Genomic DNA, 19955 nt, shown 5'->3' with positions numbered 1-19955 from the left:
GTTCCAAGATGAAAGAATCAACCATTATAAGGAGGAAATGAGCTTCACAGACTTGGTTCTCATTTCTTAGGAAATGAAATCTCCACATGGCCTTCTAACTACAAGAGAAAGCATATATAAAATTTTAAAAATCTTTTTATTATGGAAACATTTTAATACAACACAAAAGTAGAAGGAATACCATAATGATCACTCATCATCTAACTTGAACAATAATCAGCATTTTGCCAATCTTGTTAATTTCTTCTCTCTTCCTTCATTTTTGCCAGAGTATTAGAAAGCAGATCCCAGAAATTATATTATACTGTAGTGTGCATCTCTAATAAGATACTATATTTTTAGAAAATAGAAACACAGTGCTACTGTCTTATGAATGAATAACAATAATTCCTAAATGTCATCTAGTCCTGATTATATTCAGATGCATATTCTATATTTGAGTTTCCCAGAGTGTCTCAAAAATGCCTTTTTACATGTGGCTCTGTTCAAATCAGAATCCATACAGAGTCTGCATATTGCCCTTGGTTGTTATTTATCTAACGTCTCTTGTAATGGACAGGAATTCTCCTTGTCTTATTTTTTCCCCATGTGACTTATTTATTGAAGGAAACAGATAATTTGCCTTGTAAAATGTCCCACATTCTCACTGCTTCCTCTAGCGTCGTTTTACTTGCTCTGTTTCCTGTATTTCCTGCAAGCTGGTATTTAAATCTAGATGTTTGATTTCATTCAGGTTACCCACTACCAACTTTTTTTGGTGACAAGAATATCGTATAGAGCTGTTGTGTTTTTCCTAGTGCATCACATCAGGGAGCACACATGATCTGGTTCAACCACTTTTAATGAATTTTGACCCTTAGAGATCTTAATATAATTCCTTATTATTTGTATCCTACCATGCGCATATAATGATTTCTGAATAACATTACCACAGAACCACTAACAAAAAGACTAGTGAATGCAGTTTAAGAAGATTATGCAATTCTTTTTGCTTTTGAGATGGTATATTCAGCTTTGGTGTGGTGGCTCACACCTGTAATCCTAGCACTTTGGGAGGCCAAGGCAGGTGGATCACCTGAGGTCAAGAGTTCAAGACCAGCCTGGCCAACATGGTGAAACCCCGTCTTTACTAAAAATGCAAAAAAATTAGCTGGGTGTGGTGGCACACACCTGTAATCCCAGCTACATGGGAGACTGAGGCAGGAGAATTGCCTGAACCTGGAAGGCAGAGGTTGCAGTGAGCTGAGATCACACCACTGGACTCTGGCCTGGGCGACAGAGGTGCCATAATAAATATATGTGTGCATGTGTCTTTATAGCAGCATGATTTATAATCCTTTGGGTATATACCCAGTAATGGGATTGCTGGGTCAAATGGTATTTCTAGTTCTAGATCCTTGAGGAATCGCCACACTGTCTTCCATAATGGTTGAACTAATTTGCACTCCCACCAACACTGTAAAAGCATTTCTATTTCTCCACATCCCCTCCAGCATCTGTTGTTTCCTGACTTTTTAAAGATCCCCATTCTAACGGGCATGAGATGGTATCTCATTGTGGTTTTGATTTGCATTTCTCTGATGACCAGTGATGATGAGCTTTTTTTTTTTTTTTGAGACGGAGTCTGGCTCTGTCCCCCTGGCTGGAGTGCAGTGGCACGATCTGGGCTCACTGCAAGCTCCGCCTCCCAGGATCATGCCATTCTTCCACCTCAGCCTCCTGAGTAGCTGGGGCTACAGGCGCCTGCCACCGCGCCTGGCTAATTTTTTGTATTTTTAGTAGAGGCGGGATTTCACCGTGGTCTCCATCTCCTGACCTTGTGATCCGCCCGCCTCGGCCTTCCAAAGTGCTGGGATTACAGGCGTGAGCCACCGCGCCCGGCGAAGATGAGCTTTTTTCATATGTTTTTTGGCTGCATAAATGTCTTCTTTTGAGAAGTGTCTGTTCATATCCTTTGCCCACTTTCTGATAGGGTTGTTTTTTTCTTGTACATTTGTTTAAGTTCTTTGTAGATTCTGGATATTAGTCCTTTGTCAGATGGGTAGATTGCAAAGATTTTCTCCCATTCTATAGGTTGCCTGTTCACTCTGATGATGGTTTCTTTTGCTCTGCAGAAGCTCTTTAGTTCAATTAGATCCCATGTGTCTATTTTGGCTTTTGTTGCCATTGCTTTTGGTGTTTTAGTCATGAAGTCTTTGCCCATGCCTATGTCCTGAATGGTATTGCCTAGGTTTTCTTCTAGGGTTTTTATGGTTTTAGGTCTTACATTTAAGTCTTTAATCCATCTTGAGTTAATTTTTGTATAAGGTGTAAGGAAGGGATCCAGTTTCAGCTTTCTACAATTGGCTAGCCAGTTTTTTCAGCACAATTTATTAAATAGAGAACCCTTTCCCCATTTCTTGTTTTTGTCAGGTTTGTCAAAGATCAGATGGTTGTAGATGTGTGGTAATATTTCTGAGGGCTCTGTTCTGTTCTTTTGGTCTATATGTCTGTTTTGGTACCAGTACCATGCTGTTTTGGTTACTATAGCCTTGTAGTATAGTTTGAAGTCAGATAGTGTGATGTCTCCAGCTTTGTTCTTTTTGCTCAAGATTGTCTTGGCTATGTGGGCTCTTTTTTGGTTCCATATGAAATTTAAAGTAGTTTTTTCCAATTCTGTAATGAAAGTCAGTGGTAGCTTGATGGGGATAGCCTTGCATCTGTAAATTACCATGGGTAGTGTGGTCATTTTCACGATATTGATTCTTCCTGTGAATGAGCATGGAATGTTTTTCCATTTGTTTATGTCCTCTTTTATTGTGTTGAGCAGTGGTTTGTAGTTCTTCTTGAAGAGGTCCTTCACATCCCTTGCAAGTTGTATTCCTAGGTATTTTATTCTCTTTGTGGTAACTGTGAATGGGAGTTCATTCATGATTTGGCTCTCTGTTTGTCTCTTATTGGTGTATAGGAATTCTTGTGATTTTTGCAAATTGATTTTGTATCCTGAGACTTCGCTGAAGTTGCTTATCAGCTTAAGGAGATTTTGGGCTAAGACGATAGGTTTTTCTAAATGTACAATCATGTCATCTGCAAACAGAGACAATTTGACTTCCTCTTTTCCTAATTGGATACCCTTTATGTCTTTCTCTTGCCTGATTGCCCTAGCCAGAAGAACTTCCAAAACTTGTTGAATAGCAGTGGTGAGAGAGGGCATCCTTGTCTTGTGCTGATTTTCAGAAGGAATGCTTCCAGTTTTTGCGCATTTGGTAGGATATTGGCTGTGGGTTTGTCATAAATAGCTCTTATTATTTTGAGATATGTTCCATTGATACCTAGTTTATTGAGAGTTTTTAGCATGGAGGGCTTTTGAATTTTGTCAAAGGCCTTTTCTGCTTCTATTGAGATAGTCATGTGGTTTTTGTCATTGGTTCTGTTTATGTGATGGATTATGTTTACTGATTTGCATATGTTGAACCAGCCTTGCATCCCAGGGATGAAGCCACCTTGGTCGTGATGGATAAGCTTTTTGATGTGCTGCTGGATTTAGTTTGCCAGTATTTTATTGAGGATTTTTGCATTGATGTTCATCGGGGATATTGGTCTAAAATTCTCTTTTTTTTGTTTTGTTTCTACCAGGCTTTTGTATCAGGATGATGCTAGCCTCATAAAAAGAGTTAGGGAGGATTCTGTCTTTTTCTATTGATTGAAATAGTTTCAGAAGGAATGGTACCAGCTCCTGTTTGTACTTCTGGTAGAATTTGGCTGTGAATCCGTTTGGTCCTGGACTTTTTTTGGTTGGTAGGCTATTATTGCCTCAATTTCAGAACCTGTTATTGGTCTGTTCAGAGATTCAACTTCTCCCTGGTTTAGTCTTGGGAGGGTGTATGTGTCCAGGAATTTATCGATTTCTTCTAGATTTCCTAGTTTATTTGTGTAGAGGTGTTGATAGTATTCTCTGATGGTAGTTTGTATTTCTGTGGGATCGGTGGTGATATCTCCATCATTTTTTATTGCATCTATTTGATTCTTCTCTCTTTTTTATTAGTCTTGCTATCAGTTTATAAATTTTGTTGATCTTTTCAAAAAACCAGCTCCTGGATTCATTGATTTTTTGAAGGGTTTTTTGTGTCTCTATCTCCTTCTTATCAGTTCTGCTCTGATCTTAGTTATTTCTTGCCTTCTGCTAGCTTTTGAATTTGTTTGCTCTTGCTTCTCTAGTTCTTTTAATTGTGATGTTAGGGTGTCGATTTTAGATCTTTCCCACTGTCTGTTGTGGGTATTTAGTGCTATAAATTTCCCTCTACACACTGCTTTAAATGTGTCCCAGAGATTCTGGTACATTGTATCTTTGTTCTCATTGGTTTCAAAGAACATGTTTATTTTTGCCTTAATTTTGTTATTTAGCCAGTAGTCATTCAGGAGCTGGTTGTTCAGTTTCCATGTAGTTGTGCAGTTTTGAGTGAGTTTCTTAATCCTGAGTTCTAATTTGATTGCACTGTGGTCTGAGAGACAGTTTTTTGTGATCTCTGTTCTTTTACATTTGCTGAGGATTATTTTACTACCAATTATGTGGTCAATTTTAGAATAACTATGATGTGGTGCTGAGAAGAATGTATTTTCTGTTGACTTGGGGTGTAAAGTTCTGTAGATGTCTCTTAGGTCTGCTTGGTCCAGAGCTGAGTTCAAGTCCTGAATATCCTTGTTAACCTTCTGTCTCGTTGATCTGTCTAATATTGACAGTGGGGTGTTAAAATCTCCCATTATTATTGTGTGGGATTCTAAGTCTCTTTGTAGGTCTCTAAGGACTTGCTTTATGAGTCTGGATGCTCCTGTATTGGATGCATATATATTTAGGATAGTTAGCTCTTCTTGTTGAATTGATCCCTTTACCAATATGTAATGGCCTTCTTTGTCTCTTTTTGATCTTTGTTGGTTTAAAGTCTGTTTTATCAGACTAGGATTGCGACCTCTGCTTTTTTTTTTTTTTGCTTTTCATTTGCTTGGTAGATCTTCCTCCATCCCTTTATTTTGAGCCTGTGTGCATCTTTGCACATGAGATGGGTCTCCTGAATACAACACACTTGATGGGTCTTGACTCTTTATCTAGTTTGTTGGTTTGTGTCTTTTTTTGGGGCATTTAGCCCATTTACATTTAAAGTTAATATTGTTATGTTTGAATTTGATCCTGTCATTATGATGTTAGCTGGTTATTTTGCCTGTTAATTGATGCAGTTTCTTCATAGCATCGATGGTCTTTACCATTTAGGATGTTTTTGCAGTGACTGGTACTGGTTCTTCCTTCCCATGTTTAGTATTTTCTTCAGGAGCTCTTGTAAGGCAGGCCTGGTGGTTACAAAATATCTCAGCATTTACTTGTCTGTAAAGGATTTTATTTCTCATTCACTTATGAAACTTAGTTTGACTTGATAGGGGATTCTGGGTTGAAACTTATTTTCTTTAAGAATGTTGAATGTTGGCTTCCACTCTCTTCTGGCTTGTAGGGTTTCTGCCGAGAGATTTGCTGTTAGTCTGATGGGCTTCCCTTTGTGGGTAACCTGACCTTTCTCTCTGGCTGCCCTTAACATTTTTTCCCTCATTTCAACCTTAGTAAATCTGGCAATTATGTGTCTTGGGGTTGCTCTTCTCGAGGAGTATCTTTGTGGTGTTGTCTGTATCTCCTGAATATGAATGTTGGCCTGCCTTGCTAGGTTAGGGAAGTTTTCCTGGATAATATCCTGAGCAGTGTTTTCTAACTTGGTTCCATTCTCCCCGTCACTTTCCGGTACACCAATCAAACGTATATTTGGTCTTTTCACTTAGTCCCATATTTCTTGGAGACTTTGTTCGTTTCTTTTCACTTTTTTTTCTCTAATCTTGCCTTCTCGCTTTATTTCATTAATTTGATCTGCAATCACCGATATCCTTTCTTCCACTTGATCGAATTGGCTATTGAAGTTTGTACAGGCGTCATGAAGTTCTCGTGCCGTGGTTTTTGGCTCCATCAGGTCATTTAAGGTCTTCTCTACACTGTTCGTTCTAGTTAGCCATTTGTCTAATTTTTTTTCAAGGTTTTTAGCTTCCTTGCGATGGGTTACAACATGTTCCTTTAGCTTGGAGAAGTTTGTTATTACCCACCTTCTGAAGCTTCCTTCTGTCAATTTGTCAAACTCATTCTCCATCCAGTTTTGTTCCGTTGCTGGCGAGGAGCTGCGATCCTTTGGAGGAGAAGAAGCAGTCTGTTTTTTTGGAATTTTCAGGTTTTCTGCTCTGGTTTCTCCCCATCTTTGTGATTTTATCTACCTTTGGTCTTTGATGTTGGTGACCTACAGATGGGGTTTTGGTGTGGATGTCATTTTTGTTGATGTTGATGATATTCCTTTCTGTTTGTTAGTTTTCCTTTCCTTTTACCAGTCAGACCCCTCAGCTGCAGGTCTGTTGGAGTTTGCTGGAGGTCCACTCCAGACCCTGTTTGCCTGTGTATCGCCAGCGGAGGCTGCAGAACAGCAAATATTGCTGCCTGATCCTTCCTCTGGAAGCTTCATCCCAGAGGGGCACCCACCTGTTTCAGGTGTCTTTCGGCCCCTACTGGGAGATGTTTCCCAGTCAGGCTATATGGGGGTGATGGACCCGCTTGAGGAGGCAGTCTTGTCAGTTCTCGGAGCTCAAACGCCATGCTGAGAGAGCCACTGCGGTCTTTGGAGATGTCCGACAGGGATGTTTAAGTCTGCAGAAGCTGTCTGCTGCCTTTTGTTCTACTGTGCCCTGTCCCCAGAGGTGGAATCTATAGAGGCAGTAGGCCTTGCTGAGCTGTGGTGGTCTCCACCCAGTTTGTGCTTCCTGGCCTTTTTGTTTACACTGTCAGCTACTCAAGCCTCAGCAATGGCGGACGCCCCTCCCCCCTGCCAATCTGCAGTGTCGCCGGTAGATCTCAGACTGCTGCGCTAGCAATGAGTAAGGCTCTGTGGGTGTGGGACTCACCAAGCCACGCATGGGAGGGTATCTCCTGGTCTGCAGGTTGCTAAGATTATGGGAAAAGCACAGTATTTGGTCAGGAGTGCCCCGTTTCTCCAGGTACAGTCTGTCACAGCTTCCCTTGGCTAGGAAAGGGAAACTCCCTGACCCCTTGTGCTTCCTGGGTGAGGCAACGCCCTACCCTGCTTCAGCTCACCCTCTGTGGGCTGCACCCACTGTCCAACCAGTCCCAATGAGAAGAACCGGATACCTCAGTTGGAAATGCACCCGTCTTCTGTGTCGATCTCACTGGGAGCTGCAGACTGGAGCTGTTTCTACTTGACCGTCTTGGAAGCATGCCCAAAAATATTCTTTTACAGACAGGGTCTCACTCTGTCACTCTTGCTGGAGTGCAGTGGCATGATCATTGTTCACTGTAACCTTGAATTCCTGAGCTCAAACAATCCTCCTGCCTCTGCCTCCTGAGTAGCTGCGGCTACTAGGTGTGAGCTACTATACCTGGCTAATTTTTTTTTTCCTTTGGTACAGACAGGGTCTCGCTGTGTTGCCCTGGCTGGTCTCAAACTCCTGGCCTCAAGTGATCTTCCTACCTCAGCCTCCCAAAGTGCTAGGATTACAGGCATGACCCACTGTGCCTTTCAAAATAATAAAATATAAAATATTTTAAAATAATGCTGTCACAGAGGAGCACCATGTAAAAAAAACCCTAAAATGTAAATGAAAGATGTGGATTTGAAAAGTCTTACTGATAAACAAAGTTTAACTATGGAAAGGAAAGTTAATCTTAGGACCCTTAGGGGCTGGAGTTTTAATCATTTGGGAGAGGCAGACAGTGCCTGTGCCCCAAACAAAAATCAGTTGGTTGATAATCAGTTGGTTGATCCTGTATCCTTGTTGGCTTTGCAAAGATATTTCATTTCTTTTGAAACTGGGTACATTACTGTTATCTGATAGGGCATCAAAATAAACGTTACTGTAATCTGGAAGGAGTAAAAAATAGTGAAATGTGGAAATAATGAAGATGTGAATTAGATTCATGTTGTTTAGGATAAGTTTAAGTGTAACATATAATAATGATATTTTTGTATATTCTGTCTGCTATTTATGGCATTTTAGGTGTTCTAAGGAATGGGTTTGTAAATTGTAATTGTAGTTTAAATTATTTCAGGGACTTTACTTAATGAAGTTGGTAACAAACATTACATGTTTAAGAAACATTGAGTTTCCAAAATTGTACTTATTTAAATATGTGTTTATTGATAAAAAGCATTGAAGTACAAATGTTAGTGAGCATTTCTGTCCAGGCACAAAAGCCCTTTAGGCATTAAAGACTCTTTGGGGCCAGGTACTGTGACTCGTGCCTGTAACTCCAGCATTTTGGGAGGCCAAAGTGGGCAGATCAGTTGAGGCCAGGAGTTCCAGGGCAGCCTGGGCAACATGGTGAAATCCCGTCTCTACTAAAAATATAAAAATTAGCTGGGTGTGGTGGTGTACACTTGTAATCCCAGCTACTGGGGAGGCTGAGGCATGAGAATCACTTGAACCGGGGAGTGGAGGTTGCAGTGAGCCAAGATTGTGCTCCAGCCTGGGTGACAGATAGAGACTTTGTCTCAAAAATAAATAAAAAATAAATAAATAAATATATAAATAAATAATTTTCAGGATATCAAGAAATAAGAAAAATGACTTATGAAAAATTCAACACTTTATACCATGCATGCCGTGCTGCTATATATAAAGATATGTTCTCTCTGTATTAAAGACATGGCTTCTTTTTACTATTGTTATTAACTTTTAGGGCTTTTGAAAAATAAAAAAAATCAGAGTTGGTAGGGATTTAAATTAGACATATCCATTCAACACATATTTATAATCCCCATTCTATTTTGCTACTATTATTCTAGAACAGCAGTCACCAGCCTTTTTGGTACCAGAGATCAGTTTCATGGAAGAAATTTTTTCCATGGACTGTGGTGGGGTGGTGGGGGTGATTTAAAGATGAAACTGTTGCACCTCAGATCATTAGGCATTAGTTAGATTCTCATAAGGAATACGCAACCTAGATCCTTTGCGTGCACCCTTCACAGTGGGGTTCGTGCTCCTGTGAGAATCTAATGCTGTGGCTGCTGAGATGGAGCTCAGGAGGTAATGCTCGCTTGCCTGCTGCTCACCTCCTGCTGTGTGGCCTGGTTCCTGACAGGCCATGGACCTGTAACAGTCTGTGGCCTGGAGGTTGGAGACCCCTATTCTAGAATGATACTATGTGGGATGTAAATAAAGGTCATTAATGAAGTAAAGGCATGGTACTTTATAATATGGTGAATTATGTTAAGACAGTTTTGTATATAATCTTTTGATTCACAGGTTAACTGAGCAAAAAAGGGAATTGCTTGCTAGAAGAAAAATAATATTACAGTATGCTGAAAGCTAAAAATTATAATATAAAGTTAATGATTTACATTTATTTTACATTTGATTCTTGCCAGATTCTTAATACTTTACTAGGTACTTTATTTTATAGAACTGAAACTTTTTTTTTCTATAGCTGTTGTTTAAATGCATTTTTTTACATATAGTAAATGAATAATATCTTACAAAATTAAAAATTAATGGGACCAATTACTACTTATATTAACGAGCCATAAATTTGGTATCTGTTAAGTCAACAGTAATGATTTATAATAGGATTTCATTATTTTTTCATTTAGTACAATACTTTCCCAGGTCTCACCAGCCTGGGGTACAACTACAGCAGTGTTAATAGGAGTATCCCAAATTTCGCTGCCTCTAGCTCCTGTCTTCATAACACAGGAGGTCAGTTTCCCCTCCAGTTCTACCCATTTGTGTCTGGGAATCCCAAAGCTATCCCATGTGAATTCAGGAATTCTTCCTAGTGTCTGTCTGGAACCAGTGAGGCCATCTGAAAGGGAACCCTAGAACTGCCACCCTGGTCTTCCTAAGAGCCCCAATGTCTGCCTGAGCTGGTGCTCCAGGCTGTACACCTGCAAATCCTTAAGTGCCAAATACTCTTCCTTTCCCTTGGCCTGCCGGCTTTACTCAGACCACGCTGGTTGGTCACACTTTTCACAAGATGCCATATTTTTCTGAAGACTGCTAATAACTCAAACTCATACTTCAAGACTAAAGCCACATTCGTTTACCTGCTGAAATAGTACCACTTTGTGGCAAGAACTTAAACTTTTGTTTTCCCACCAGCTTCGAAAGGAAATACCCCTCAGTAAAATTTTAATTTGAAGGATTGTATTATTTCAAAATTTGGCATAATGTAAGACTCTTGTAATATTTTTTGTATCACATTAGTTTAAGTTTGCAAAATTTAAAGTCACATGAAATTTGATGGCTTTGTGCTATGTGTGCTGTACAGTAGTGGGGAACATGCCTTTCCTTCACTTTGTATTGCACAAATAGTGCTGTGTGCCTCATGGGAGCAATTCTTTTGGATTCTGCCTGCAGTTCTTTCTTCCCTAAGAGTCAGACCCCCAATTCAGGTGGCAGAGACAGATGCCATGTGACTCCCCACCCCTATCCCCATTCTTGTTTTTCTTTCAGAGGATAGGAAAAGAAAAAAGAAACAAAAACAAAAAACAAACAAAAAAAGCCTTTCTTAGTCTCCTGTCTGTCAAAACAAAAATATTTAAATTGACTTTTAGAACTCTATGTGTGTGTGTGTGTGTGTGTGTGTGTGCGCGCGCGTTGCGCGTGCGTGCTTGTGTGTGTATTGGGGGCGGAGGGAGAGAGAGAGACAGAGACAGAGAGAGAGAGAGAGACAGCAGAGAGAGAGAGAGGGTCTCACTCTGTTGCCCAGGCTGGAGTGCAGTGGCACAATCATAGCTTGCTCACTGCAGCCTCTATCTGAGCTCCAGTGATTCTCCAACCTCAGCCTCCCAAGTTGCTGGTACTATGGGTGCATGCTACCGTACCCAGCTGATTTTTTATTTTTAGTAGAGACAAGGTCTCACTATGTTGTCCAGGCTACTCTTTAAGTCCTGAGCTTGAGGGATCCTCCCACCTCAGGCATCCAAAGTTTTAGGATTGCAAGTGTGAGCCACCATGCCTGGCTGACTTTTAGAATGTAATATTAGACAGACCCAGGTAACAGAATCCATTAGATTTAGGCCAGTGTTAACCCACCTCCACAACTCATTAAATGTTGAAAATATAGAAAAGGAGAAGGAAAAACTAAAACTTTTTTTCTGTAGCTATTGAAATCCTCACATAGAGTTTGCAGTGCAAATATATGGTCCTTGTCTGGATTCTAGTTTGAACAAACCGTATAAGACATTTGGAGGCCAATTCCAGAGAGTTGGCTATGGCATGGGTACAATGATATTAAGCAATTACTGTTAAGTGTCTAAGGCAGGATAATGGAATTGTGGTTGCAAAGAAAATGTACTCATTTTTTAAGAGATGGACATTATAAGATTTGGGGGATGAAATGTCATGTCTTAATTTATATACTTTAAAATAGAAAAAGCAAGTATGGTAGAATGTTGACAATGTTAAACATGACTATGGGTATTAGGTGTTTATTTTATTTCTCTGTAAGTTTGAAATTTTAAATCTTTTTTTCTCCAACCCTGGCAGAGGAATGAAATTTTTTTATAAGCTATTTTTGCAGGACTGGGTTGTAATCATGCTACATATAATATCTTTTCAAAAAGAAATCAGTTTTATATTTCACTTATTTTTCTCTCCTAATCTATACAAATATGTTTCCTTGAAACTAGTGTGTGTGCTATTGTATGCTGCTGGAACTCAGCTTAAAAATTGGGCCTTAACACTCTTCTGTCCCTAGTGTACATGAGGAATAAGACATACTCTCGGTCATAATAGTGACTAATCACCGCAGTAATTCCTTAGAGCAGGTAAGAGTGGAGGGCTAAGAAATCTTGGGAAGTGAACCTGGGTAGTTTACAAGAAGTTTCACAGGTAATTCCAGCTGGCTTCCTGTCGGCCACTGGCCTAAAAAAGGAGTGTCAAACCCTAACTAAATATTATGAAAAATCTTTCACAACTAATTCATTGTTTATTTACACATTCCCACTCTTTAACTTTAAAAATCATCTCTTATGGTAGAATTTTTTTCTTTTATTTCCAGACTAGAAATTAACCTTACAGTGTACCTGGACTCTCAGAAATCATATTGTGGTGCACTGTCCATTCCTCCCTCACTTTATTTATAACTACAGGTGTCTGGGGACAGCAGCACTTGTGGTGTGAGTGTTATGTGAGGGCACTCTGAGGCCATCTGTAGCCAACACTAACTTGCTGTTTATCCACTGACTTCCCCACAAAGTTGTTACCAGAATCCTTTGCCCTCCATTTGTGGTAGTCAGATGGCAGAGAATTGGCTTGCATCTAAGCAGTTTTCTAATTCTGTTGATCGATCAATACACACATATTTGTTGAACTCCTACTCTGTGCAAAACACTGCTAGCTGGAATTAAAAGGTGAGAGGAAGAGTGTTTTCCAATCAGAAGCAGTTAAACAATATGCAACGACTATGAAGGGTGGGAAGCCATTGGCTGGAGTGTAGGTGGTGGAAACGTGAATGGAGGAAGTGAAGCCATGTGACTAAGTGGTCCAGGCATGTGCCCAATGGTTGGATTGGCCAGAGATTCCTTGGAGCTGCAGTGAAGTCAACACATGCCCACCCCCAAGTGGGGAATGGGGCATTACTGGGCTGGAGTCCTCTTGCATATTAGTCCCTTGGAGATGCTCTCTTAAAGTTGCTTTTCCCTGTGAAGAAAACAAGAGTATACCAATAGTAATAATAAGGAAAAATCATGATTTTAATTGTTTCTCTTCTTCCTTCTTTTCCCTTCCCTCCCTTCCTCCCTCCCTCCCTCCCTCCCTCCCTCCCTTCCTTCCTTCCTTCCAAACTGGGAGAACAATAAATGTAAAGTTAAAGTAAAAATTTATGAAGAGAAACTCTTAAAAAATGAATATTAGAATAGCAAAAATTCTCGTATATTATAAATCGTGAATTAATGAGGATTTAAACTACTTCTTTCAATAATAGAATAGAAAATACCTCTATGCTCTTTTAAAGAATTGATCATCAGAAAAGAAAACTTGAGTTCAAATGGTGCTTGCTGAATTTTAATAATTCTTTTCAAAGTCATTATTACTATAATGTTTTGAACTACATTCATTTGATCGTATAATATACTCATATTTTATGACATATCATTTACTGTAGTTAGTTATTTAGGACTTTTCAGGTAATATCGTCTAAAAAGAATCAGGCTCATGAAATTTAGGGACCTACAATAGTACTGAAAAAGTGTAATGTTAATGAAATTTGTTTGCCTCTACCACCTCATCCCCTTCTTGGTTTTTATCCTGTCTGCTATAATATCCTCAATACTCCTTCTTTACTTATCTGGATTCCTTTCTTCTATAAAAATCTGAATTTAGTGAAGAATGACTTGAATCATTTATGTTTTCCCTCACTGTAGGCATAATTTGCATTTAATCTCCATCAAAAGTGAGGATTTTCACATGTCAGGGGTCCTGTGGGCCTTTCTTGTACATATATATGCCATATCTGTTAATTTAACAAAGTATTTACAGCAATGTGCAAAGGAGAAAACATTTGCCTTAGAAAAGTGGAATTCAGAATTCCTGGCTTTTGCTATAGATTTGGACTAAACTTACCTATACACCAAATAGTTGTGATTCATATGTTTGTATTTCTATATAGTAAGCAAAGTGGCAATAAAATAAGAGGGAAACTTAACACCATTAACACCTAACAGTAGCCATGTGCATATAATAAATATCTTAATATAATAATATCTTTACTTATTAAAGAATGCACAGAAGGTGTAGATGATTTCAGTTAGCTCTTGCCACATGTTGTTGTGAATAGTTTGTAAGTGATAAATTTGCATCTCTATAAGCATAGTCCACACTTCAGACTTTAAATTTATGTGGTTTTCCTATTCCTGTTTGGTAAATGAGGAATTCCTCTATGTTGAAAAGAGAATCTCAGTTTGTATCCTTGAGAAAATTATTCTGTTTGATTCAGAATGATTCAGAAAATCATTCTGTTTTAACAGTGAACAGCAGAACTGCAATTCTATACTATTGTAAATATAGATTATCATAACAATGCCATGTTGCTTAACTCAAAATGTTTCAAACTAAGTGAGATATAATGGGAAAATATATTAAGCTGTGGTTTTAACTTAAAAAAATAGCTTATAGACATATACAAAATTCCAAAACATAAATGGTATATAATTCTTTCAGCCCATTCCTGTCTCCAACTGCCCAATTCCCTTCTGTCTTGGCATCCATTGCTCTCTTTTTCTTGAGTATCTTGCCGAGGTAGTCCGTGCATTCCATTTATTTCTAATATTGGGTATTTCAATTATTTATTTACTTTAGATGACTCCAGAATTGATGATAAAAGCCTGTAGCTTTTATACTGGACATTTAGTAAAGACTCATTTTTGGTAAGAATGTGATTTTTATAAACAATTTCTTCCTCTTTGTGTTTTTATTCTTGATATCCTCCGTACAAAGAAAAATTCACTTTGGGCCAGTTGTGCTGATTTTATCTATTTAATCATGTTTCTACCATTTTGTATTATATATTTCTGTTATATTTAATCAGCTTTTACTTAGTTAAAATATGTATTTTACTTCTTTAAGGTATAACTATCTTTTCTTAAAAAATAAAACTTTAAAATTAAAAATACAGTTTCACAGTCAACTTATCTGAAACCGTTGGAGCCAAATATGTTTTGGAATTTAGACTCCTTTTAAAAAAAAGACATCATTAGGTGGTTCTTTTGGTAAATTAAAATTATGACAACATGATTTCATCCCATGATTTCTTTATTTTATCCAAAAAGATATATGACTCATATAATCTCCATTTTTCTCTATTACTATTAGGAATTCTTCAGGTCATACCCAAGTTGTAGAAGTTTCTTTCTATGCTGTGGCTTTTGAGATCATAAAGGAGATGTCGTTCTTTGTTCCCCTTAATTTATTGACTGATATATTGCCCTAATATCAGAATATTATTTTTAAGAAAATGTCTTCTGCCTGCAGCACTTGGAGAGACATAGCTCGTACAAATGAAAATGTCGCCCTGGCTGAAAAAATGAACAGAGCAGTGACATGCTACAATTTCAGACTTCAGAAATCTGTATTTCATCACTGGCACTCTTATATGGAAGACCAGAAAGAAAAACTTAAAAGTAAATTCTTTCTTAGTAGCAATTACTTTTTGTATCAATTTATTGAAATAATAAAAAAAACTAACAGTTAAGCATACTTTGTATACTTAGAGAACCTGTCTTTTTTATGTCTAGACAATTGTCATGAAATGAAGGTAGAGCTGCTAATTTAAAAATACTTAATGAAATTTGTCTCAAAAGATTTTATTTTAATGGAAAACAGACATATTTAAAATCACATCTTGTGTGCATTTGTGTGTATGTATACATGAATATAAATAGAATCTACTATGAGCTTTTTTATGTAATAGAGACCTGGGTGGGTTCCAAATAATATGGACAGGTACCAAAACTGACTATTTTTGTAAAGAGGTTTATGCTTTTTACAAATATTACATTTAATGTATATATGATGAAACTTAAAAATTATTTTCTCTTAAGACCTTGGGGGTTATACTGAGTGAGTGGGAGGTACATTAATGTGATCCATGCCCACTTAGTATAACCTCTGAGAGCTCTTGTCTTCCGGTTAGATTTTTTTGCAGCTCTCCTGATAATAACTTGTTTATGGCTGTTGCAAACCAGAGAATCATTTCTTTTTGACTGGCTGTGGTTGGTATCTCAGTTAGAGTGGACCCGCTGAAGATTTTAATATTAGTGTAATGAAGGGTTAGGAATGGTTAATCATAGGACATAAAATTAAATTCAAAGGCATTGGATCTAAATGCTACGTTATGACTGTATTTCTTATGAAAAAGTTTAGAAGTTCTGGTTTTACAAATAACAACCTTGTTTAAAAAAAAAGAAATGATACATGTCTTGAGATTTCTATTGCAGCTATTACATCTTAATTTCTGAGGGCACAGGTGATGTTTCCAGGTTGATAAAGTCTCGAGAGTACTAATGCTATCAAAAGTAATTAATTTCAAGTGTAAATAAAACCAAACAAAAATGATCAGATGTGACATTGGCTCATATTATAAACATGATAGAATATTAAATCACTTTGTGTTTTTTGGAAACAGCTATAACTATTAATATATACAGTAATCTAGTAAATTTCCTTCAGATACACTATTGCGGATACAACAGATCATCTATTGTCACAAGCTGTCCATTATCCTAACAAAATGGCGGAATAGAGCAAGACTTAAGAGTAAAAAGAAAGAAGATGAGCTGGTATTGTATATTGAAACAATTTTTTAAGAATCTGGATTTTTCAGTTATATTCATGTTGCCTCAAATAATAATGCTGTGTGTGGAAAATACTAAAATCCTGAATATTATCTACTTTTGAAGGGATTCTTGTTTTTTTTTTTTAATTTTTATTTTTTTGAGACAGAGTTTTGCTCTTGTTGTCCAGGCTGGAGTGCAATGGCGTGATCTCGACTCACTGCAACCTCTGCCTCCCAGGTTCAAGCGATTCTCCTGTCTCAGCCTCCCAGGTAGCTGGGGTTACAGGCGCCTGCCACCACACCCAGCTAATTTTTTTGTGTTTTTAGTAGAAACGGGGTTTCACCATGTTGGCCAGGCTGGTCTTGAACTCCTGACCTCAGGTGATCTGCCCGCCTCGGCCTCCCAAAGTGCTGGGATTACAGGCGTGAGCCACTGCGTCTGGCTGAGATTCTTGTTCTTTAACTTAATAATTTAAAATTTACTTCAGCTATTAGTATATCATTTCTTAATATTGGTTTAGTATGTTCAAAGTAACACTATGATCAGACATAGAAACATGCTGGATTTTTTTTCTGTAGTTACATTATTTAGTAGGAGATATTTTATTAATATTCTTTGAAATACAAAGTAAGGGTAAATAGGAAAGAGAATGTGGGGTGAAGTTAAATTCCCTTCTTTTGTGGTTGCCCCATGGATCAATGCCCCCACTCGCCTGAATTTGGTTCAGATGTTGAGACCAACAATAGCACACACGCAGCAAAAGAGTATGAGGAGATTTATTACTTATGTATGCTTAAGACAGTGCTAGAGCCTGTGCTGAGCTTTAAGCATCTCAGAGGTTACTTGAGATGCTCTCCAGAAGTTTATAATGTGTAGGTTTTGAGCTGATGGTCTTGTATGCTGTCCTGTAGGCTTTGCCTTTTGCACACTACCTTTTCAGTGTTACCAGTGAAACAGCTCTACTTTGGGTACCTAACACTATATTAGTCTGCTCATTCAGTGCTTTCCACCACTCTGTATTATTAAGCTAGTGTTTTGATCACTGCCCTCTATGCCTGATCACTGATTGTCTAATAGTGAAATAGGTAACAGTACATGACCAGTCCACCCCTGTACACCTGCTTCAGCTAAACATCCCTGAACATAAAAATTAGCCAGGCATGGTGGCAGGCCCGTGTAATCCCAGCTACTTGGGAGGCTGAGTCAGGAGAATCTCTTGAACCCTGGAGGTGGTGGAGGTTGCAGTGAGCCGAGATCACGCCACTGCACTCCAGCCTGGGCAACAAAAGCGAAACTCCTTCTCAAAAAACGAATAAACCAAAAATCCCTGAGAGCAGGCAGTGTTGTTCTCTTAGTAGTCTCTGAATGCTGAGCATGATGTTTTGCACACAGTTGATATATATTAATATATATAATGTATATTGTATATACTATAATATTGTTAAGATATATGTGTATTATATAGTTAATTGTGTGTTTAGAGAACATTTTTTCTAGATACATGATTTATTGACCTAACAATCATTCTACATTCCCTTAAATGGAGTGAGGCTGGCAGGGGTATGCTGGGAGCAGAGGCAGGGAACACCTGTGTGTCAAGCGCTCCACATGTGTTCTTCCTCAGGCTCTAATATGTGTGTGTATATACACACACACACATACATACACACATATATATTACATTAATATATATTACCCCAATATTGTGTGTATATGTTTATGACTGAAATACTTACTACCTTTGTTTATTACACAGTTTTCAGAAGTGTATCAAGAGTTAAAATGGGGACTTCCTGTGATGATAAATTTGGCAATTTCCCAAATACATTACTTCTGACTTCCCTTTTTTGTTATCCGTATGTTAATCACCTTCACTCCATGCACCAATTACCAGTTTTATCATTGCCAGAGCCTTGACTTTGTGGTCCTCACTTCCTCATCTGTGAAAGAGGGGACTAGATCAGCCTTTCAAGGTGGCTGCCTGTGCCAGTGTTTTATGACAACTAATGGAAATGATCTGTAATACTTTGGTAGTTCAGGGAATGTTAAACATGCTTATGAAAAATTATAGTTGTGTAGTAATGATGACAATCATAAATAATGTTTAATTTGTTCTATTCTTGTGTCAAGCACTGTGCTTTATGTCTGTCATCTCTCTTGATCGTTACAGCAATTCCATGGAATTTTAAAATTATTTTCATTGCAGATACTAAAACATGAACTTCAATTGAAAAAATGGAAAAATAGGTTAATACTCAAAAGAGCTACTGCAGAAGAATCCAATTTTCCTGAACAAAGTTCTTCTGAAGGCTCTCTTGTAGATGAGACTCTAAAATGTGACATTTCACTGTTACCTGAAAGAGCGATATTGCAGGTTTGTATGAATACACTATACATTATATACTATAATCTGCCAGGTGTGGTGGCATGTGCCTGTAATCCCAGCTACTTGGGAGGCTGGGACAGGAGAATTGCTTGAACCCAGGAGGCAGAGGTTGCAGTGAGCTGAGATGGTGCCATTGCACTCCAGCCTGGGCGACAATAGCAAAACTCCATCTCCAAAAAAAAAAAAAAAAAAAAAAATATATACATATATATATATATATATATATGTATACATATAATCCTACTGTTGATATATTGCATTCAGTTAGAATAAGGTTATTTTTGCCCATTATTTCTTCCTTTACAAATTACCTGTTCCTATCTTGTCTGTTTTTACATTGTAATTCCTATAATTTTCTTACTGGTTTGTAATAGCTCTTTATATTGGCAATATTAGCCCTTTGGAATATATTTGGAGATTTTTTCCCCTACACTTGATGTTTGCTTTCAGTTTTGCTTGTGGAGTCTTTTGGTGACAGAATTTTTTTTTTTTTTTTTTTTGAGATGAAGTTTCACTCTTGTTGCCCAGGCTGGAGTGCAATGGCGCAATCTTGGCTCACTGCAACCTCCGCCTCCTGGGTTCAAGCGATTCTCCTGCCTCAGCCTCCAGTGTAGCTGGGATTACAGGTGCCCACCACTACGCCCAGCTAAAATTTTTTCTATTTTTAGTAGAGATTGAGTTTCACCATATTGACCAGGCTGGTCTCGAACTTCTGACCTCAGGTGATCCACACACCTTGGCCTCCCAATGTGCTGGGATTACAGGCATGAACTACCACGCCCGGCTGATGACAGAAATGTTAAATCTTTGTGTAATAAAGTCTGTCATCCTTGCCCTAATTATTTCTCTCTCTGTCTCTTTTTAACTTTTATTTTAGGTTTAGGGAGTACATGGAAAGGTTTGTTATATGTAGGTAAATCGCGTGTCATAAGAGTTTGGTGTACAGATTTATTTTGTCTCCCAGGTTATAAGCCTGGTATTCAATAGATACTTTTCTGATCCTCACCATCCTCCCACTCTCTACCGTCAAGTAGATCCTGGTGTCTGTTCCTTTCTTTGTGTCCGTATGTACTCAGAAGTTTGGCTTCCACTTGTAAGTGAGAATGTGCAATATTTGGTTTTCTGTCCCTGTGTTAGTTTGCTTAGGATAATGGTCTCCAGCTCCATCCATGTTGCTGCAAAGGACATGATCTCATTCTTTTTTATGGCTGCATAGTATTTCAATG

At 38.2% G+C, this 19955-nt stretch overlaps 1 protein-coding gene across 11 annotated transcripts in view; it reads left to right on the top strand.

Moving 5' to 3' along the window:
* Positions 1-19955, top strand: part of FBXL13 (F-box and leucine rich repeat protein 13) — a 272798-nt gene that overhangs the window by 31578 nt on the left and 221265 nt on the right. For 6 of the 11 annotated variants that reach the window (XM_065541045.2, XM_065541047.2, XM_005550406.5 and 3 more), the window contains 4 exons: positions 14368-14435; positions 15040-15188; positions 16237-16346; positions 18550-18717. The exons of 2 other annotated variants lie outside the window; for them this stretch is intronic. In XM_065541045.2, the coding sequence (XP_065397117.1) occupies positions 14368-14435; positions 15040-15188; positions 16237-16346; positions 18550-18717 (495 nt within the window). The remainder of the gene's footprint in view (positions 1-14367; positions 14436-15039; positions 15189-16236; positions 16347-18549; positions 18718-19955) is intronic. 3 more of the 11 variants (XM_015447861.4, XM_074035680.1, XM_074035681.1) reach the window with 1 other exon arrangement.

The sequence above is a fragment of the Macaca fascicularis genome, chromosome 3, assembly GCF_037993035.2.
Source record: "Macaca fascicularis isolate 582-1 chromosome 3, T2T-MFA8v1.1".
In the NCBI taxonomy this organism is placed as follows: Eukaryota; Metazoa; Chordata; class Mammalia; order Primates; family Cercopithecidae; genus Macaca; species Macaca fascicularis.
Note: the sequence above shows the minus strand (reverse complement) of the source record. Positions and strands in the feature narration are given on the sequence as shown.